We start from the raw sequence: 23,250 nt of genomic DNA on the forward strand, positions 1-23,250 counted from the left end.
CGAAAATAACTATAATAATTTCCGATGGCGGTGCCCGCGGGCCCTCACGAACGAAAAACTGAATGACGAGTGCGAGTTTTAACACCGTTCGAGCGGCGGCGAGTAAACGTGAATATGTATGGCGCGAGAGAGATGCCATTAGTAGGTTATATCCCGATACGCCTAAAAATATACTTAAATATTGTAGATGGCGTCGTTGAGTTAGCTTTTTTCGTGTAGGAGTAATTTGTTGATTTTTGCACTGGAACCTTTTCATTGCCCGTGAGTGTAGTTGCACAAGCTCTGCGCCATACAACTTTGCGTTGGTTTCGCTGCTCGGTCGGTAATGAAAAACCTACACTATGTCCTCTCTTCGCAAAAAGCCGGAGGTTGCGTGCCGTTGCGTAACTGAGAGCTTGAAATTGTGTAAGTGGTTCAAGAATAAATATTGACGAAAAATTTCACTTTCAACCGTGTGCCGGATGGGCCACGCGTATTGTCTAAGAACACACATTCGTTCTGCTTTCAAGCTCGACTGATGCCAGTCGTGGAGCCTCACAAATGTGAAGTGACCATTAATAGTGTTATGGCGAATTTTCTCAACACACCTATTTAGCAGATTTGCATAGGTACCTTTAGTAAGAATGGATGACTGTGAAGATGTATTGAAGTAGGTAGGTATGCAGTTTTACAACTGACTGAATTTAACTTAGTCTTGCTCAATTCAGTACGTAATAAATAATGCAAGTTGTGTATCGGAGATCTAAAATATGTAAAATTTTCTTTGCCGGTCTCTACTTATCCCCAAACATATAAAACACACTCGCTAGTAATAACTATATTTATATTCTTCTTATTACAAACCTGCAAAAAAGCTTCAGTCTTAATATAAGTTACTAAATTTGATAGCCCAATTAAAACGTAGTTAATAAGTTTTCCACAAACCTTGGTGGTATTTCGTGAAGGCAATAATGAGACCATTAGTAAACAGTGTTCTAGTCATGTGACTGCAGTAAGGACGGTTGGGAAACCGGTAGGATTACACATTTTCACGTGACTACGCCAAAGCAATAACCTCACAAACAGCAATGGCTGACACCCACTCTATTTTGTTTCCACTAGCAAGCACTGTGACTGGAAATACATTTATAATTATGAAGACTATGAAGAGGTATTCTGTAACGTCCTGGAAGGCCTCAAGGAAATTATTTGTTCATGGTACTGGAAAATAACCCTACAGACCTAGGTAAATATTAGGAAAAATACGATGTCTGTAACAATCATTTTTCTTGCGTTATTTAGCAGACCTCTTGAATTTTGGATTTTTAAGCATAACGATCGGATGACAGCTTTCTTTTGTTTTAGTAAACTACCTTTACATCTACAGCTCTAGTTTTCGTCTCCAAAACGGTAAAGACTCTTTATATAGCTATAGCAACTTCAGGACTGCTGGGTAGCAAAAGAGAACATTAGGCAGTAAACTAACTTAAATTTATTGGCCAGTGAATACTTTACACATTATAATAATAAGTCACATCGAATTAAAACTTTCTCCAATAATAACATTACTCGTTAACAAGTAGTAGGTACTCTATAAAGAACAACCACAAGAAAATTGCCTAATCATTGAAGCACGCGTGGTTGACAACACCGGCCTATGCTTGCGGTTACTTAAGCAATTATTTTAAAAGCTTATGTATGTAGGTGCAGTTGGGCAAACATTAAATAAATAGGCAAATGTGTGGTTTTGATACTATAACACAAAGCATCATTTTGTTCAAATTCTTGGAAAAAATATCTATGACACATTTCGAATACTGTTTGATACATTGAATGTTCTATTAAACCTATAGTTTCCGATTGTTTTGCAGATGTAACCTACAGTCAGCTTTTTAATAATATACATCAAGCTGTTTGTGCCACAGCACCGTGTTTGTTCTATGTATTTATTACTAACAAGTGATATTGTGACAGTATGATATTAATAATATTGCCGTGTTTGGGCATCATGTTGCTCTTGAGGTGAAGGGATTTAAATAGTTTACGACCGAAGGGGCTTTGTTGCATACCGAAATTAAAATTGATAGACACGTTTTCTAAATATACTGTATAGTTAAGGCCTCTTCAGGGGCTAGAGGGGTTTTTATACTATACGAACCAATGTGATGGGTACAGGCTAATATAAATTACTAGCTGTTCCCGCGCGCTTCGCTTCGCCTTAAAAAGTTTTCCCGTGGGAATTCCGGGATAAAAAGTAGCCTATGTTCTTCCCCAGGGTCTAGACCGTATGTATACCAAATTTCATCCAAATCCGTTCAGTAGTTTTGGCGTGAAAGAGTAACAGACAGACAGACAGACAGACAGACAGACAGACAGACAGACACAGTTACTTTCGCATTTATAATATTAGTTAGGATGAAGAAAATTGTCTTGTTGGCCTGTTTATTTACGTAGTTTTTCTATATATTTTTTGCAAAATTGTGATGACGACGAAAATGTTTAGGTTTTATATAAATATACATATTAACTTTTTCATCGCTCACCCTAAATTAAACAAAATATTCCATCGAAAGGTCACTGTCTCGAAACAAAAAGCTGCTCAAATTATTTCGAATTAAATAAACTTCAGTATTTTTTTGTCTGCTACAAACCACGTTTAAACGTTCAAGGTCAGTGACCTATAAGTTAGAGAAGGGCCAATAGTTTGAGCACCAAGGATGGTCGTGAATGTAGCTCGTGACTCTTAGACCATCATTTATTGTTACCCGGTCTTAGTCAAATTATGCACTATTCTGTGAAGCGATGCATTTTTAAGACCTGTTTAGAATAGAGGTAGGTTATACACCATAACCAGAACGCAATCGCCTGATAGTAAACAGTAGACAACGGGTGCTCCCAATTAAAGTCTGTTTTTAGTCTCAGATATTAAATAGACAGATTCTGAACGGTTCGGTTGAATCGACTGTTGATGAACCGTTAAGAATCTGACAATTTAGTATTTTGTAGATTAAAAAACAGACTTTAGTATCTGTCCTCTGCTTCCTCATCCAGCCACTACCAACCATCTGTCTGAAAGTAGTCTGAAGGGTTCCCTACTCTACGTTAGCTTGCTACTGGTCTCCAGTCGAGAACTCGTAATGGGCACCGGTTCTTCAGATATGACCGGCCCACTGCACACCTAAATAAGAATTGCTACCTTTGGTATAATACTCATACTCAGTGTTTAGTCGCTAAAGGAGTCTTTGAATATATTTTATGGCCCAGGTAATTGTAGTTATATGCACAAATGCTTTGCTTATTTTCTGGTCATTAAATAAGTTTACTGAAGGTTGGAGTTTTAATTGTTTGAGAAGCTTTTAGAAATAAATAAAAAGGGAGCTCTTTATGATTTTTATGACAAACGAGGTTATTTTTTTTCGTATGAAGTTAAATTAATGTTATATTATGTTTTAAAGTTTTTTTGTACAACAATATGTCCTAAATAATTTCATAAATTAATTATTTTGCCCCAAAACGATTTAGTCTAATAAACACTAATAATAATTGAAGATTCTTCACCCACGATGATGCTTATGATAAACCGTCATTAGTTGTTATCAAGCCCCATTCATTCCACGTAAAATAACCCAACCGGTTCGAGATAGTAATAAAATGCCTGTGATTCATGTTACGTAAGCACGTATGTAACATGGCCGGTTTGCGTGCGGGGGACCACGTTGGCACAGGAGAGTTACTCTATACTATACTGACGAAAAACGAAGGGATGGTAGCGGTCGTGCAATCAGCACGTTTAATTCATGGAGATAGAGTCGTGGCTCGCGCAGCAGCGCTTCAAATGTTCGTTTTCCGTCATAGAGTGACCCCTGGTACACTGAAAGGCTATCGCTGGTCGCGGTGGGCAGGTCTTGCTGAAGGATATTTGAAAATATATGCTATCAGCCTCATCATGAAATACCATTTTTATATTTAATCTAATCTACATCTAAACTTCTAATTTTTTCAATCGATCTCTGGTGCGGTATGTTTTTGTACATTTAAAATGACTTTAATTTTGTATTTAAATAATTAATATCGATAAAATACAATCGCATATGTAAATGAAAAAGTCAATAAAATAAAACTATGCTCTACCTATTTTATATTATTTGGAATAGGTCGAAAAAAACCTGATGGGTACCTTGTGCGTGGGGTGTAAATACATACTCGTATGTATAATTGTACATAAAATATACATGTGGTTACATCATAAACACAATAACATCCGTAAGTGCTATCTAAGTTCAAGTTCAGATCCGGGACATCGCACATTCTGAGTAATGTGAGGTAAGAGCGAACCAGGATTCAAGTTACAATTGCTTCTGAGAATAACTTCAACATTTCGGTAAGTACTTAGATTAAAAATATACAAACAAGATGGTCTGTTAAACACAAAAGCAAAGCTAATAACTATCAAACCGTTTTCAGTTCAACCTTATGAAACCATTGTACCAGTGATGGAAGTGGGGTGTTAGGTACCTAGGTATTTGTCGAGATGTTTCTTTTGCACTGATATTCCATCAAGCTCATACTAAAATATCGTTGTTCCTGTACGAGTACTTAGATAGTTGAAAATATGAAGTGTAAAGAAATTAACCTCCTTCTTTACCATTATTAGAATGTGGTGTGTAGGATCTTAAAGTTACCTAAATTATAAGTTTACAAAACGTTTTATAACCATGTCCACAAAAATACAAAGGAATAGAAGACATCATTTCTGAATGAAAAACTCATCTACTAAATGTACCTATACTTTGTAAATTTAAAATATTGTAATCTTGAAGATGCACTGTATTTCAGAAACTATGATGTGTCTTAATTGCGGTAACATCTCCATAGCCACATAAGCGCAACAACACCTACCAGTTTATGTTTATAACAATAATAATTAGTCGTTTAAACAATAAACTCTACATTGAATAGTGTGCATTAAAATTGGCCTTCACCTATCGTGTAGTAGGTACATAGTGTGACCCTAATGACCGATTACGCATAAAACGGTTGTTATATGAAGACGAGATTATCTAAAGGTGTGTGGTTAGATATTGTAATTGCTATGTCCTTAGGTTGTGAGCAATTTAGTAAATTTCCGAATAAAATTTGTAAGATGAGCTGAGTGCCTCACGTGATATACCTAATCTCTAAGTTTTTTTTGTAGATATTTTGCTTCTAAATACCTTTTGTTACTAATTGTATTTTATTTATGTCGTAAGTCCGATATTCAATTATTTTTAAGGCGAAGGTAGATTTCTTATTGATAGGATGTTAATAGTGTTAATTTTAACAAAGTCAATAAAAGGGTAGGTCTTTTCCCAGCAGTGTTAATTAATAGCAGATAATATTTTTCAGTATGCTCAATATAATATTACCAGTATTTTAAAGATATGTTTGTTTAACTATACTTAAAGGTTAACAAACAAGAATGTGTATGGACGATTATAGAGCAGGCCACGGAGTCGCTTAGCAACAGATGTAATGCTTACTATAATTTAAAAGTGACATCATAATATGAAAATCGTTAGAAACAGGACCTAGGATAAGTTAATAGACCATAGTAAATCCTAGTCACGATGTGTAATAATCACTGACTATTATAATGGTAAACTAGAATACACCTATAAATAAACGAAGTACATATTAATTGAATCGTATGCATAAAAGGAAAATAAGAAGTAAAATATAGTTGAAATTATTTAAGTATTTGTCTACAAAATTTATTTTATAATCAACATCGGAAATTTGGCCGTGCGTAAAAAATACAAACAATACTATAAGTAAGGACATCGAGCTTTTTAGGTTGGAAGTTGTAATTACAGTCTCAATTTTTATACTTCGTACAGGTACCTAAGCTGGTATAGCATATTTCCTGTAAGTTTAACAATGAAACCATGGCATAAACGTTTGCTTAGTGAACCAGTTGCAAACATGGAAATAAAATGTCTCTACAGTCACATTTAGCTACCTGGCTCTTTCCCCTTTATTAAAACAAGGAGATTTGGCCGCTGGTAGCGAAGCCTGCAACCGGTATCGCCGCGTCCTCATCCAAATGTCAAGGCCCCACTGTTGAGGAGTCACATGACTGCCAGGTCGAGAACACACAAATATCTATAAATATTACGCGTTATAGGTATTTTTAATTCCACATATTGACTAAGCTTATCCGGCATTCCTGAATAATTCGGTTTGTTGCTCAGCGGGTTGTTAATATCACCTGTAGTAGGGTAGCTTGATTTTAGGTGGAAAAAATTGCGAAAATTTCTTTGAATATGCCCTGTTTACAAGAGGTATGTGTTTCAGTGTTACAAATAGTAAAAAAAATGACCAAACTGAAAACTGATAGTTTTAGTACAAAACTAGCTTTATGTATCCCGGACAAGACGTCCCTGCCGTGAGAGCGTTTCCAACAAGAAAAAAAAGCCGTTCGATGAGAGCAGTGTATTACCTACCGGGTTTTACTGAGGAGTTATATGCACTGGTTTATTCACATGGAAGTACTACTCGTATAACCCATACCGGATTTATGTGTCACTGCGAATAAAAAAATCATTAAGTAGTACACTCACGAGCAATGAAATAGTTTCAGTGAAATAGAGCCATATTACTCCTAAACTAAACGAAAATGACTAGAAATGAAGCCGTCTGCAATGTTGAAGTACATTTGTCAGCTCATCAGGATATTATTAACGTATAACTTAGGCTATTGTTTTGTTAAAATTTTAAATTCAATGTTTGGTGCCATTTGGTGTCACCATTTTAGGAGTGGACTTTTTTAATTGTTGCATTTTTGTCGTTAATGTTTGTTGCAGGTGTCAAGCAAATGGTTTTATTTGACATTTAGTTTATTAAGGTCCAAATAAATGATCCCAATTTGAACAGGTAGTTCCAAGTTCGGACATTTCATTTCGTTTTACTGACGCTCCATATGTATCTTTGTTTATTTTTTTAAACATCAGCATTTAATAATGGCCAGTGCCTTGTAAGCTTTTTTAAGTACTTAACTATTTTTAGATGTTGTAGTTTGGTGTTTATTTAATTTTGGGGAAAAATACAGTTTATATACGAATAGGTATCAAGATACATTTATTAACAGCAGTTCAAAAAGTATAAAGAAGTATATAGATTGGTAAAACTTCTATAACCTGTTTTTATGGTAGCATTACACCTATAAATGTTTTAAATAAATGCTGTATGTGAAAATTATAATTCTCTCGGCAGCGGCAGTAAACTATATTTATCAATAGATATTTTAAACATATGTTTTATGTCAATAAACTTTTAAGTAACAATGCCATCTACTGTTTATCTTCGAAACAACCCAGCAATGAAACTCAGAAAATAAACGGGAAAACTACTGCGCAGACACACGGTCTGTTAGCAGTTCATTCACTTGATGGTTTTCCTAATTCGGCTAGTAACCACTAGATGGCGTTTACACTTAAAATATACATAAATACAATACAATCATTTTGTTTATAGAAACCAGTATAATGTCTATATGTTCATGGTAATACTATTTTTCATACACCTCGGTAAATATATTTTATGTAATTTAGATAAAAATACATTTTGTAATACAAAACTGCAGATATTTTTCTTTCCAAATTAAGTACTTATGTAGTATTATTTACTTAAGTAAATTATTTATCATTTATAAAATAATAAAAGATGACATGAGTAGAACAGTAAAGTTATTCTAAGTGAAGACACAAAATAAAAATAAATGAAGAAATCGGAACTTGCGCTACGCGTTGATGTCTTTTGTATGGCAAAAATGAGCTCACAATTCAACATACTTAAAACGTTATTATAATTTTGTATCTATGTTTAAATTGATGGCTTGGATCTTATGGAAGCTATCAAACTCATAATTCTAAACTAAATTTAATCTCGTCATACTTTTTTTATGATTACTGGTTTTCCGACCCATATGCGGCCCTTTTGAACACTTTTATAAACTGCGTAAGTACTTTTCTGTACTACTTCTACATAATTTAATGGCGTGTAGAAAAATCTGGTCAGGTTACAAGTACGTTCAAACTATGCCGATATCGTAGCGAAACTTACGAATATCATAATAATCATAAACTGTAGTATTTCAGGCGCATTCAAACTAAGTAATATTCTACCTTCGTATAGGTTTCTCTACCTACACGAAGGTAAATACCTATGTGATTGATTCGAATTCCGCCGGCCGCTGGACTAATTAGAGTGGCTCGAAAAGTCCTTGTGCCGGAAGTGAGAAGGCTCGAAGAAAGTACTCGGCGCACCAACCGGTCCCCTCAGTGGGCCACCGCGGCCACACCTGCCCCCCGATTCGGGACACTTCGATATTCTAAAATGTGTCGACTTCGATTTCGGTTTTAATAAAGTTTATTATAAACTTTTGATGCAAAAAAAAGGATGTTATAAATAAATATAACGTGTCTGCGTGTATCTTTTTGTGGCAGTGTAGCTTCTAAATGGCTGAACCAACTTTAGTTTAGTTTTTTTCGGCTAACATTATCTATGATCGGAGTTTTCTAAGCCATATTCTATTAAAAGGCTTTTCTAATAAAAAAAATATGTTGTTCTTGTCATGTGGTGAATATGGTTGGATGAATTATAAAGAGGTAAAATATAAATAGCAATTTGTGTGTTGGGTACAAATTTTCATAGGAATTAATACTTATCCAGGCACTTAGCTCGTAATTTAGTGAGTCGAGGTCTCGTATGGTACACTATCTTAATTTTAAGTTTTAAGTTTAAATCAATATTTATTTCAAGTAAGGTCGATGTTGAATCCACGTGGAGCAAAATGAAGAAGTTTCTTTGCCCTCAACCGGCTCCGCAATCATCCTAGTTCTTCTTTCTATTCAGTCTTCTAAACATAGCTTATTAAAGATCCATAGGGCTAGTTAATTAGAAGTCTAGATTCAATATCCTAACTAATATTATGAATGCGAAAGTAATGTCTGTTCGTCTGGATTTGAATGAAATTTGGTAGCTAGACCCTAAGAAAGAACATAATAGGCTACTTTTTATCCCGGAATTCCAACGGGAAAACTTTTGAAGGTGTAGCGAAGCTCGCGGGGACAGCTAGTAAACTATTTCTCAATCAAGCTATTTCAATTACGAGCAACGAAAAAGTTCCATCTGCCATTGACGTTCCATATATCACTGGAACTTTTTCATTGGTGATGATTACTATTATTCGTTTAGGCTATGTAGTGTAAAGAAAACATAAATCGAAAAAAGTTCGATTTCTTAAGCGATGTCTTAGAATATTTACATAAATCATTTTGCATCAGCTCTCTCTTTTAAAACCGCTAATTATTACATTCAGCAGAAGTTGTATTGTCTTATGACTCGATGGGTAACTTACATAAACACTGGTAACGGATCTTTTAAAAGAAAATGGTTGAAATTTTTGCTATTAGCTATATAATTGTATCCGAATGAAAAAAGTGGGAAAGAAAATAACTAAATACATATATTATATAATATTCTTATGAACATGTTTAGGATAAAATTCATAAAGGGAATATTTAATATTTAGGTATATTGTACGTAAAATGAAGTCGTATACATTATATTATGTACAAATTACCTAAATTAATTCTACTCGTACAACGATAATCAATGTTTAAATATTAATGTCGTGTAGTAATTATTGTACTAATCACGAGCAATTGATAGATGCAACGTGTACTCAATTATAACCATTTAGGTATTAATATTTTTTACATCAATAAGACTCCGTTATTCTAAAGTTGTTGAACTTTTAAATTTCTAATTTTATTCGCTTCCAAACTCGTGGCGTTTCTTTATAAATAATCACGACTTAAGTAGACCACATTTCATGTCAAAGATTATAATATACTTCATGCACAAAGGTTTTGTACAAAACACAATTATAAGTAGAGTAGCTACAGAATAACGGTAAAGCATACGATTCATAGAAATTATTAATATAAATTTCATAAGAAATATTGCATCACATTTTTGTTGCATCTCCTTGAGTAGTCATTATTATGTATGCTCTGAGCATTTACCGTGACACTTCAATGGTTCCATTCCACATATTTGGTCACGACTGTCCTGACTGAGGCGTCTACAATGAACCTATGAGTGGTAGACTTGAGCAACGCGAGCACTAAATGCGACGGAAACAAAGCCTGCACAGGAATGTAATGGAAGTGTGCCATGTGGCGAATGCGATGACCTTACCGCGACAGCCATATACCCTCGTCAGCAAGTACTTGTAACGGTCATTGGAACGAGTTGACGCTTATTGGGACAAAGTTAAATTATTCGGGTTAACAATAAGTTTAGTAGGGCATTCAAAATATACATAACTGATCGTTTGACATGTTGATCCTTTCCTCTTTCACTTTTAATCGGATCCTGCCCAATGGAATTGTGACAATATGAATAAAAATACTATAAAATATTTTAAAGGAACGGGTTAACAACTTTCATTTTCTTCGTTATTCATTAAAACACAAGCGGATGTTGAAGTGGACTAAATGGCCGGAGGATTAATGTCACTTCTCGTACAAGAAATCTGACAAGAGAGAGATAAGAGCATGTGTATTCGGTTCGGTAGATTAATGATCACAAAATGGATGACGCGCGGGCACGCGATAACGCATCAAGAGATAGTATAACATATACATGTATATACATACGTATCAGTGTATTACATGTTTATTTTCCGGCGTACATTGAGTAAAGTTCGGCTCCGAAGCGGGGCGGAGAAAGTCCTCGGTGACCATTCACGGGCCGCATACAAATATTTGTGGATGCCTACAGTACTCATACACGGTACAGAGAACGGGTTTAGACCTTTCCTCACGAGCTGATGAGCGCAGGGAAATTGTAGGCAACGTTTTACTGCTAGTAGCAGAAGCTGGCTTGCATAATCACCAAATTTGGTCCACAAACAGATTTGAAAGAAAGCAGGTGTCTGACAAAGTTCATTTCGGATGAATCTAAATTGAATGCAATTAGGTAACTATTTGGAAGTGACTTTCATGAGCAGTTTATTTATTTATTTATTTAATCCTTTATTGCACAAATATAAAAATAAGTGTACAAAGGGTGGACTTAATGCTACAAGCATTTTCTACCAGTCAACCCACAGGAGGTGCAAGAAAATTTTATTATAAGGTGTGCAAAAAGAAAACAACACTATTACTACAAAATTAAAAACAAGTCACTTAATAATAATTACCAAATATAATATAAAATACGTAACTATATATAAGTTATGAATATATAAATAAACATAATATAAATAATATATACCTATATATATATATATAAACTATAATATATATTATTTATTGTTTAGCCATTCAAAGAGAAGTCATTAATATCGTATGAACAAGAGGTAATAGATAAATGTCCGAATGTCGTAATTTAACTATATCCTCTCGGATATAGAAAGAAATCTAAATAATGTTAATTAATAGCGGAAAAAGAAATTAGGTAGGGTAACGTAACGTACCTAGGGACATTTTCGACTACCCCAACTTTGAATGAAGCTATCGCAGCGTACAACTAAGATATTAATGTGAAATTTTCTTTATTCGGTAGGATATATAATCTATTATCACTAGTATTTGTGCTAAAGCTTTAGTGTGGAAAGATTTTATTAAATTAAGATAAAAGTAAAAATGCTTGTTTTGACCCAAGGTACGTTACACGTTTGTACCTTGGGACACTGTTTCCTATAGCTTTGTACTATGGAAAATGCAAACTTCTAAATAACGCCTTATATTTCTGTTCTTATTGATTTACTGCATCTCTCTTCTGTCCAGTTTCACTCTGGCACTAAGAAGAACAGAGATATAAGGCGTTATTTAGATGTTTGCATTTTCCATAGTACAAAGCCATAGGAAACAGTGTCCCAAGGTACAAATTTAATCGTGTCCCAAGGTACAAAAAAGCAATATTTAACCAAAATTTAAATATCTTTATTTTTAATAAATAGGAATCTTTCAGATAATTGCCATGTCATAAAATTAAATAAATGAAAAGTTATACGTGACATCCATGTCTTTATTTTGAGCATGCCTCAATGAGATAAAGCAACACAAAAAACTATACAAAAGCTACTTTTGACTCCAAAAAACTTCATACTGTCTTCACCACACACTCGATGCTGGTATGATCACGAGACTCACTAGTTTTGCCAAGCGAGTAAAATACTATGCCTAGGGTAGAATTTTAATGTGTTTATTTAGCCGGTTTTTAAAATACAATCAATGTCCCGAGGTACAAGCGTCCCAAGGTACGTTACGTTACCCTATATTTCCTCAAACTTTCAATTGTTATGGCTAAATTTGATTCTAATTATTTATCAATCGACCATGAACTGTTCACCGTTTGATAAATTGGAGGAAAGTTTATCTTTCAACAATCTAATTAAGTATGAAACAGCTGTTTTTAATCGGAGATGATAGGGTGTTTTAGAAGACTTTACAAGAAGAGCTGAGAGTTTAATAATAAGATGCAATGGATTGGTTTGATCATTAAATTAAACGTATTAGCTTATTTCGAAGGAATAAAGGTAAAAATATTAAAAAACACGATAACAAAATATCATAAGTTTCAGAGCCATATATTGGAGCAGTCTGTCATAAAATTTTACATGTACCTATAGTATATAATTATGCTTATCCTGCTGTTAAGCCTTCGCAGATAAAGATTTATTAAATTAACGAACTAATTTTAAGTCGACTACTATGGAATTATGAGAATTTTTTTATTTATTTATTTATTTATTTATTAACAAACACATATTGGTACATATAATTAACAGTATACAACACAATTAATAGCAATATTTATAATATGTATAATAAATAACAATTACTAAATTGTATGTCATAAATATATTACATTTGTTTTGAAAACAACCACAAAATTAGACATTAATCAGCGGAATGGCTGAAATAAAGCTGCTACGCTCGTCTAGTTGTATGGTAACGTGTATGGCCAATATTCTAGCCAGTGTCCGGCAGTGATCAGGCATTTTACGTCACGTTATCAATTACATACATTTGAAATACATTTACATACACATAACTCCCAAGTGAAAGTCTCATTAGTATGTGTGGAACAACCCCATGCCCACACATACTGATGTCAAAAATTGCTCAAGATTTCGTCTATCGGAGGTCGGTTAAAGCTTTTCTCTGATACGTCTTGTGGCCTTTGAGTATATATGAATCAATCGAACTTAGCCACCCCTTTTACTATGTCATAGAGTATGCATACGTAGACACGACATTTTGATGAACTTTACCTACTCTACCTAACTACTGATCGCGTTGAGCTCATGTTGATACTGGGTGCCTGACTCAAGTTTAGATTCAGTTGGTAAAATTTATTGCAGATTTGCGTCTTTTAGGTTAAGTAGATTACAATATGGCATATATTTTTCAAACTTATAAACACTTAAAAAAATGATATAACGTAATCCTTTACTCTAGCTAACACGAAAAATATTTTGAGGCGATTATCTTGATCATCATTAATTGGTAACAAGGTGATTGTTTAACTGAAGGTCGGTGTAAATCACTCAGACCATTAATTACTAGCAATTAAAATGTGATCCAATATTTTTATAACGATAGTTCATGATCTCTATTTCATTCCTACAGCTGAAACGTACTGATCGCATCTCCGGTGGGTACAGTTGCGGAGTGAAAGCCCATCTGCACCCGCCTGCTCTGTGCCGCGGCGGCAGCGCCATCACTACTTTCCTTCCCTCCGTATGACGTAACGCTATAAAAGAGTGCGCGGTCTTGAGGCCGCCGCTATACTGTTTCCGCACGGCCGGCCATCGCGTCCTCACACACGGGACCAAGGACGCGGGCGGAACTCCCGCTCAGGACTCAGTGACCACTAGTTCAACACAAGGTGAATAGTGATATCAGTGCAGTGAATCGTGGATTCAGTGATACGGCGCCCGCGCAGGACCGCGTACTACAAAGCTCGTTGTTTGTTTCAGATACGAGATGAGATCGTTATTTCTATTAGCGGCGGTGTGCTGCCTAGTGTTGTCGGCGTATGCCAGCCCTGTCTCCAGGGTGGAGGCTGAGGACACGAAGGAGGAGGCAGTGGCGCGCCAGGCGGCCCCGGCGCCCGCGGCGTCTGACGATGATGATGACGACGACGACGACGATGATGACGATGATGATGATGACGATGTCGGCGATATAGTTGCAGGTAAGGATCTTTTTTTTTTAATAGGCCAGTCCAATTGTATTTGCATTTACCAGTTGTAACATTAATCAATGAATTTGTTGATGCTTTGAGCAATCAAGCTACCTCCGATAGCATTGATTAACACAGAACAATCATAAGCTCAATTGTAACAATATTAAGTAAAGCACATTACCAACGGTGAATATGACTTTAGGCCAGTCATGATTTTTTTCTAGCTGAAACTAGAGTTCTCAATTCGTGTTTACATACAATCTATTAGTAAATAAGTTTTCTTTTCTTCACGTATGAATAGAGTATAGTGACCTGTTGATGAGGTGTACCGTTCCACTGTGTAGGAACACTAACGGTAGTCACTATAAAACATCTTGAAAGATCCGCTCCACTGTTTAACACATCGTCGATAATTCCTCACAATCAGAGTATATCAAGCCATCTTAGATCTGTTAGCATCTGATAAACTTTAATTGTTACTGTATGAGTACGAGCAGAGTCGTAGAAGTTTATAAATAGTGTTATCAATAATTCATTCATTATGGAATGGTTATTCAAGAATGTAATGGACACTTTACAACGCAATTACGCATAAAAATGTTATTGAAGTTCATGCAATATGGAACAGCATCACAAACATTTCCACTTATCGTCAATAAATAGCCAACGAGATTATTCATTGAAAGCTTTTAAATCCATATTCGTAATAAATCCATTTACATTTGGAAAACCGAGTTAGCAAACCCATTAGCACTGAACAGGTTCAAGTAGAAAGCTATCGAATGGGTCTGCATGAATGGCATCGAATGGAGATTGAGATTCCAATGCTAATTTTATTACAAAAAGTTGCACTACGAAGTAGGAATACTGGATGCTAGTCGTAGAATGGAAATTCAAGTTCAAGTTTGTCGGGAAAGTGTCATAACTGGTGTCGGTGGATCGTGGTCGAAGCAGGACGCAGGTGGGATGGGACGGAATGCGCGGCGGCCGTGCTCGATACATAATTAATGCAAACAGAACGCGTCAATCAGAGAAATTGACGCTCCCCTGGCTTTCTAGAGGAAAGTCTCGCGAGTCACGCACTGCTGCCATCACATCGATTAAGCACACTTGACCAGTTTGCTTTACTACTTCGATTGGCTTACAATCAGCGCGGCTATTCGTCATGCTACCTCTTATACAGAGGCAATCACGACTAGTGAATTAAACGTTTTATAGACAATTGCTTAAGTGAAGCCGTCATGGTAATTCGGGTATTTTGTTCCAGGCGATGACGATGACGATGATGATGACGATGAGGAAGCGGACTCGGAGGGCGGCGACTACGACTACGACCTCGAGAGGCTGCTCGAGGGTCTCGGCCTCGTCGGTAAGTTACTACTCCCGTGGGATACTGCTTAGTCGCTATGATTTATATGAAATGATAGTATAGGAAACATTAGTGCAACAAAGTTTAATAATATTTGTTTGATTGCAGACGAGGACGATGACGACGATGATGACGACTCCCCGGCAGCCGCGCAGCCCGTGGTGGCCGCCGCTGACACAGTAGCCGCCGCGCCCGCACCCGCGCCCGCCGCCGCCGCCGCCGCCGCCGCCTCGTCCGCCGAGGAGGGCGCCGCCGCCGCCGAGGGCGAGGTGGAGGCCGACGCCGAGGTCGCGGAGGGCGAGGAGCCGGAGACCGTGCAGAAAGACCCCGCCAGCGCCGAGGCCGAGGCCGCGCCCGCCGTCAGCTCCGACGCCGCGCCCGCCGCCGATGACTCTGACGCGGATGATGATGACGATGACGACGACGAGGACGTAGACATCGGAGTCGACGACGACGACGACGACGATGATGATGACGATGACGACGATGACGAGGATGACGACGATGACGATGACGACGAACTGCTCGGAAGGAAACACTTGGAAAAGCAAAAACGTGAGTCCAAAAAGTTGAAATCCAGCGTCGCGCACGCTAAAAAGTCAGGCAAAAAAGCAAACCACATCGCCAAAGTAAAGAAAACCAAAGCGACCTCCGCCGCGGCCGCCGTCGCCGAGCACAAGAAGTTCAGATAGTGAGTAGCGCCGGAGCTCCCTCACTCCACCTGAGACCCTCCTCTAGCTTAGCTATTTATTGACTATTTATTTATTCTATTAATTTATTTTATTTATTAAGTGAGTGTGTCTGAAGTGTGCAAGTGTATGATACAGAGAGAGTTGAAGTTAAATTAATGTCTAGATCATGTCACACTGGTCTCGTGGCAATTTATTGGAAATAAATCTGTTGTTCTTATTTACTGTGTTAAGTTTTTTACAATTCACCTTTAGATTCGCATGTGCGTCTGCTTTAAGATTTTGGCAGCATTTTGTGATGTCTTTGATACATGCATCGGTCAGAATACTAGTTAACTTTAACCGGCTCATTATTGTTTATAGAGTGACATTATCTAGCAATGTTAATTTAATTTTGTTTGATACAATAAAAGTATACTAGTCAACCACGTATGTATTTATACATTTTCCTTAACCTTCATCCATTAGTATTACTATATCTTTATTCATGTATATGCCTGTTAGTATTGTGCATTTATCTATTATTCATATTTCATTTCTTATATGCATTATAAGTAGAATCTTAAGATTCATTTTGGTATCTAACTGTAAAGCTAGCATTTTGACCGATATCGTATTTATATTCTATCTGATTTAGCGCACACGCAGTCTACCTTTCCCGATCCCATCTAACATAGAGGTAACAAGTGATGGTCAGAGCGAGCCAGATTCCGTTAAGAGATACGGCGGCTTCTAGAAGCAGATCCGGCGACGCGGCGGCGGATGCGTCGGGCGACTAGTTTACTGTCGATCTGTGTTAGCGGGTCGCCCGCGGCGGTCGGGCCCCAGGTATGCCGACGAGCGCTTACTTTCCCGGCGCAGCCCGTTCGATGAACCCTCCCGATTTCTACCTCGACCACAGCCTTGACACTTTCTTTGACCTTGCTCTGTCGACGACCAGGAGCGACCTTGAGCGATCTCACCGCCTTTCGACATCGCCTCACCTGATAGAAAGTAAACTGCTTCCCTTGTTTACTCTCACTAAGCCCAATCGGCTGCTAAATTTGCATGCCGAGTGTACGGATAAGTGAAAACGACTAATGAGATGCGAAAAGAGAAATTTTAAATGTTTGCGGTTGTGAAATGCGGGGAGAGTCGTGAGGAGTCACATTCGACCGAATTAAAACTCGTTTAGCTCTCAGCTGGACGCCGGTCTCTCGTCGACTTCCGTGTATGGTCTTGGGAACATTCTAAAAGAAGTGTAAATCTGAAATCCGTTGGTAAAGTAGGTTGTTTCTAGGCGATCAGCCGGTGTAATTGTGCGGCGGTGGCACGCTCCACGGCCGGCGGCTGCGTGGGCAGCAGCGGCGGCACGGAGCGCGTCAAATCGATGCCGTATTTAGATTTCCTCGCCGCCGAGCCGCGGCCGCCGCAGTTTCTTTTACGTGTGGAAAATAGAAAATCCACCGTTGAGTGGTCGTATTAATTGGAACCCGCTCTATTAGAATTCAAGTGGGACTCGATGATACCGATATACTGTTAGTCGGTCGCGTGCCGGCGCGACGCGATTCGAATAATATCCAACGTATGAATAATGCGCCGCTCGAACAATTCGCGCTCAATACGTGCGTGCCATCATGAAACTGAAAACTTACAACCAAATATTTAATTGAATGGTTTAAGTGAATGTCACGTCGAGACGGTTGAAAGAGAAAATATTTGTACTTATAATGCAGTTTCCCCTGCGGCGGTGACGCAATAGGTGACAAGGATCTTTGAACAATAAGTTTTCTCAGCCACAGAAAGTCTTTGAGAAGATTGTTACAACTTACAACTTTTATGTCATACTTTTGGCATACTTGCATACATTGTAAGTTAAATATAGACGGATAAAGAGATGCCGATATCCGCTATGATAATGAAAATCAACTTTCTGATTAAACAAGACATTTGCTTGACATAGGTAGTTAGTTATACTTAGGTAGCATTTGTATGCTGGCTCTGTAATCGAAGGTCTGGGGTACCGGGTTCGATCCCCGGCTCGACCCAGAATTTATATTTTCTGATTTGTGATTAAAGTTTGGCTACGACATAAATAAAAGATCGGTCACCTGATGCCCGAAAAGTAAAATGCTGTCGGATGGACATAAGTAGTGGATCCTGCTCCTAGCTCTCTCCAGTCGTGCCGGTAATCCGTTCTATTGGTTTATGAGAGTGGTGGAACAGAGTGGGCTCTTGTATACTTTGCACATTAATGAGCTTATATTACAATCATAACAATCCAAAGGCAGGTTGAGTTGGTTCATTGTGTTCTTGCTTGATCAAACTTGCGTGAAAAGAAGATACAGTTAGTTTACTTACACAGTTTTTCTATTAACGTACCGATCTTACTAAGTTGGACAACTATACCTTGGCAGTTTCATATAGTAGGCATTTAGTATTTATACGATGTATTGAAACAAACATTTATGTGAAAAGTTAGTACATAATTAGTAGCTAAATAAGTAGCAACATGAAATTGATTGTGTTCTACAATCAATTTCATTTCCATCAAAATGGCTAGCACAGACGCAACGGGGATTATTTCTTCGAAACATAATTTAATTGGTATCAATGTGAACCAATCTAATTTGGTAAGTAAATATTTTTAGAGCCATAACTCGGCTTTAGGTAGCTGAAGTAGGAATACCTACTTATTTAGATTCTTAATTACGAGTAATAATAATATATGTAGTGTTTTTCACCTACACGCAGACATCAAACATCTGCAAACTTACACACAAATAATTTTCTATCGACACTTTACAAAAATAAGACTGTTGGAGATTTTTAGGTATATTCTATGTAGGTATGTGAGTTACGTCTTAGAGAGCATTGAATTATTTAATTAAAATTATGGATAGTATCTATCTACTAATAGGAAATCCGTTTATCGGTGAGTCCGTGATGTGAGAAATAATATCTGTCCAAAAACTAACACAAACAATAAAACAGATCCTACCCGACTTCATCGTGACGTGAGAATGGCAGTGTTACAAGATAGAACTGTCTGTCTAAGTACCTTCCTACACCAATTTTGGGTTCCGAGGGAGGACATTCAAATTTACTTAGGTCCTGATGGATCCATGGTGGTTTTCACACGCCAATAGGCATAGGACATGGAAGCGAAAGAGCGTTGTCGGACTCTAGATAATGATGTTGTCAAATGGCATGTTAAATAGCCGTTTAAACTCTCAAATAGTTATATACCATCTATTTCTATAGGATGGCTTGACTACCTGGTAGCCGTTTCCAATTGAATACACTATTAATACTAAATCAATTAGATTGGTCGAAATTCATTTAAGAAGTTATGACTTCTAATTATGATTAGATTTTCGTTCTATGGACCTGTAATTTTAAAACAGATTTCTCAATCAGACATCAATTTTTTTATCCTACAGATAACTTTTATCCAGAACCAATCAAACAGGCACGAATTGTTTCACTTATATTAGTTACGTTATTTCTTAATGATAAAGGATGTTTCTAACTTCGGTTAAGTTATTCCAATACAACGTGTACCTATCCATAAAATATAGGTACTTACTCCCGAAAAACCAAAGAGTAAAATGACTGCAACATTTCCTCTAGGCGCGCTCGAAGAGACGACAACGAAGAAGCCGGCCGTCCCCACGATCTACATCGCCAAGTACAACAAGTTCGTGGACAACATCCTCGAGAAGATGAACGACATCCTGCGCAAGTCGTATGACCCCGTGAGTGTGAAGCTGCAGCCTATTGATGCGACTAAGAAGCGGTCGAAGCCGAAGAAGAACAAGAATAAGAACAACAAGAAGTAAGTTTAGAAACAAGTAAAAAAACATAAAAAAAACTAAGGTATTCATTGATTAATGACAACAATGTAAATAATGGCACAGGTTATTTTCAAATAGCACTTACTATGTAATTTATTGGAATAGTGTTGACAGTTAATCGATTTACAGGAAGGCCGCCAACAAGAAGAAGGAAGCAGCACGCGCCGAGCTCGAAGCCAAAAACAAGGACAAAATCCCAACAGAAGCCGAAAAAGCTGAGAAACTCGAACAAGCAACCACCGAACCAGGCAACAACAAAGTCAGAGATCAACTAACAACCCCCGAAGTAGCATCAGAGGCTAGAGCCACTAAGCAGAAACCTGAGACTATTAAACCCAAACCTTCTAAGGCTAAGCCTACTAAGGCCCCGGCTAAGAGCACTACTAAGGCTCCTACTAAAACGAAGGCACCGGCTAAATCTACTAAGAAACCTGTTGCTACTAACAACAAAGTGAAAGCTGGTTCAGAGAAGAGTAAGCCGAGGGCTAAAGGAACTCTATACGGATTGTCTTCGTTAAGGAGAACCGGTGACGTGGCCGTCAACATTCTCTCCGACCACACAACTGTCAAGAGCCATTTTGCTGTTGGACCTCTCATTCTTAGAGTCGAGAAGGAGGTGAGTGATTTCAACAGTTAACCTTGATTAAGTACTTTGTTTCTAAATACCTATTGCCAAGCCAAGTCGTGTCTGAGGTCCAATGAATAGATACGTTATTTTTTTTTTTAAATACTTAAATACTAGGGAAGATAATTTTAGATAAGTACTTTGGATGTGTACATATTATGATTACAATAGATGTGTTTCAAATAAGCACTGGCGTTATTACAGCAACCTCGTATCTGTTCCAACGAGGTATCTACATCCTGTTCTACGTTCCAACCTACCTACCATCCAGTTATGATGAAGAAGTAGTTAGAAAGATCTCTCCTTGCAGGTTGGTCGCGATGGCAAGAAAGAGGTGAAATCCGCGACGGCCACCACTGCGGAAATGATGGGAAAGCTGACACTCAGAGTCAACGACCAGGGCATAGCTACTTTACATTCCATCAAAGTTTTGCAGCCCAAACAGGTATTTGCCACTTTCCCAAATATTTCTCCAAAGCATAAATTACAAGTTATCGTTTTTGCACGCCTACGAATCGGTTGAATTTGTTTTTTTTATTGGTGTTTTAGAATTTAAATTTATTAAAATATACGTTGAAGAGGTGGCGTAGGAAGCACTTCCTCCTCAATCATTTTATTGATTGAACAAATGAAGTCTGATAAATTGAATCAATATCAATTCATTAACTATACAACTTAGACAAGTAAACCACAATCCTAACTAATATTATAAATGCGAAAGTAACTGTGTCTGTCTGTCTGTCTGTCTGTCTGTCTGTCTGTTACTCTTTCACGACAAAACTACTGAACGGATTTGAATGAAATTTGGTATACATACGGTCTAGACCCTGGGAAAGAACATAGGCTACTTTTTATCCCGGAATTCCCACGGGAAAACTTTTTAAGGCGAAGCGAAGCGCGCGGGGACAGCTAGTTATATATATAATTATAGTAATACAGTAATTGATCGATGGTGAAATGCAAAATCTTCACTTCCTATACAGTAGTTTCCAGTTCTGGCTTCAAATCCTAGGCAATAAACATATATAAAAAACCGTCTTCACTGATCTATCCTTCATTTCCTCAATGAACCCTTGTCTCCCCAAATAGCACACCATCATTTATACCATGATTACCACCTACCGAGCGGCGAGGCTGAGGCGAGACAGTATTCTCGGCCAATGAACGGCTAGCAATTGAAAGATTGCTCAGCCGAGGTTACTGTCTCGCCATTCTACTCGGTAGGTGTAATCAGGGTATGACAATCTCTCCTAACACCCATCATCATCCCCAGGTCCGAGTCGACAGCAACCACGAGCGCACCCGGGAGCTGGCGTGGCAGCGGAGCGCGCGCATCGCTCACCTAGTGTCGGAGAAGCTGAAGGCTGCCTCCAAACCCATGTTCAGCCATCCCGCACTAGCCTAAAGACCGACCAGGAATGAGGAATAGTGTAGCAGATTCTGAAGCAATACATAGCTACAGTGCGACAAACTTATCTGTTCCGGTGAGAGCAAACTATATTGATCCATATCTCATTACTTACTAATGAATTATATATTGATATAGATTAGATGGGTTTATTAAAACCACAAAAGCGAATTACCACTACTGGCAAACTTAAAATCTTATACAATTAAGAAATATTAGACATTTACGTGAACTCTCACCGGAACAGATAAGTTTGTGGCACTATATATAGGTTGATAATGTTGAGTCCTCAATTCGGAAATAGGGCTGTTTAGGCAGCATCCCATTGTTGAAGCTTTTAAAAGGTTAGAAATTAGGTTTGAAAACTTTGATCAGCCCCAGTATATTTAGTATCATGTTCATGATATAGATTAAATAATTACATATTTTATCTTGTGGGATTATAGGTAAATTCATCAAAGAAGACAAACTCGTGTAAATGATGCATAATGATTACTTTTCTTATAATATTCAGTAGGTAGTTGTTAAGGTTTTAAGCAGAGTTTTAGATAACGAATAATATTCTAATGTTTTTATTTATTGAAATTCAGACTGATTTTGAACATTCTAATTTTATTGTTAGGTTGTTATTGTAATATTCAGATCTACATACTTATTTTAATGTCATACATGGTTACGATACGAGTATATTTAAAGGGTTTTGATAATATTATGATACTCATAATTTATCTAGTGTCACGGTGCATTTGTTACAATGTACATAAATAATGGTGCTAAGTAGGTGTATGAGAGAGTATTGCATTTATTAGTATAGGTTCTTAAATTATTTACATTTTAAAATATAAACTTTTTAAATATAGGACGTTGTTTTATTTCTAATGCTTAGTTTTACGTCATGAAACATCGCCTTCAGCTAAAATATAAATCTAGGCCATAAGCGGCTGCAAAATTCGTACTTACAGGAATGTATTATGCATGACGTAGCATTTTTGCAGTTCGGTTTCCGTTTCCGTCTCACCTGGCAGATGGCGCTTGTGAGTCGTCGCGTCAAACGAGTGCCTTCCTGGGATTAAAGTTAAGCTTCGAATAAGGAAAGTATT

At 37.4% G+C, this 23,250-nt stretch overlaps 1 protein-coding gene across 1 annotated transcript; it reads left to right on the forward strand.

Moving 5' to 3' along the window:
* Positions 1 to 13,773: 13,773 nt before the first annotated feature.
* LOC105390647 (protein bfr2) lies at positions 13,774 to 23,009 on the forward strand. Its single transcript, XM_048626912.1, has 9 exons — positions 13,774 to 13,923; positions 14,015 to 14,232; positions 15,491 to 15,592; positions 15,701 to 16,147; positions 19,894 to 20,098; positions 20,247 to 20,733; positions 21,053 to 21,187; positions 22,016 to 22,199; positions 22,415 to 23,009. The coding sequence occupies exons 2-8, from the start codon at positions 14,022 to 14,024 to the stop codon at positions 22,145 to 22,147; spliced, it is 1,719 nt and encodes a 572-aa protein (XP_048482869.1). The 5' UTR covers positions 13,774 to 13,923; positions 14,015 to 14,021; the 3' UTR covers positions 22,148 to 22,199; positions 22,415 to 23,009.
* The last annotated feature ends 241 nt before the right edge of the window (positions 23,010 to 23,250 follow it).

The sequence above is a fragment of the Plutella xylostella genome, chromosome 17, assembly GCF_932276165.1.
Source record: "Plutella xylostella chromosome 17, ilPluXylo3.1, whole genome shotgun sequence".
NCBI lineage: Eukaryota > Metazoa > Arthropoda > Insecta > Lepidoptera > Plutellidae > Plutella > Plutella xylostella.

Bases quoted from the DNA above. Each gene is read 5' to 3' on its own strand.
- LOC105390647 (XM_048626912.1), top strand. From the start codon at position 14,022: ATGAGATCGTTATTTCTATTAGCGGCGGTGTGCTGCCTAGTGTTGTCG. The intron at 20,734-21,052 runs GTGAGTGATTTC...CTCTCCTTGCAG, and splicing joins TTCTTAGAGTCGAGAAGGAG to GTTGGTCGCGATGGCAAGAA. The intron at 21,188-22,015 runs GTATTTGCCACT...CATCATCCCCAG, and splicing joins AAGTTTTGCAGCCCAAACAG to GTCCGAGTCGACAGCAACCA.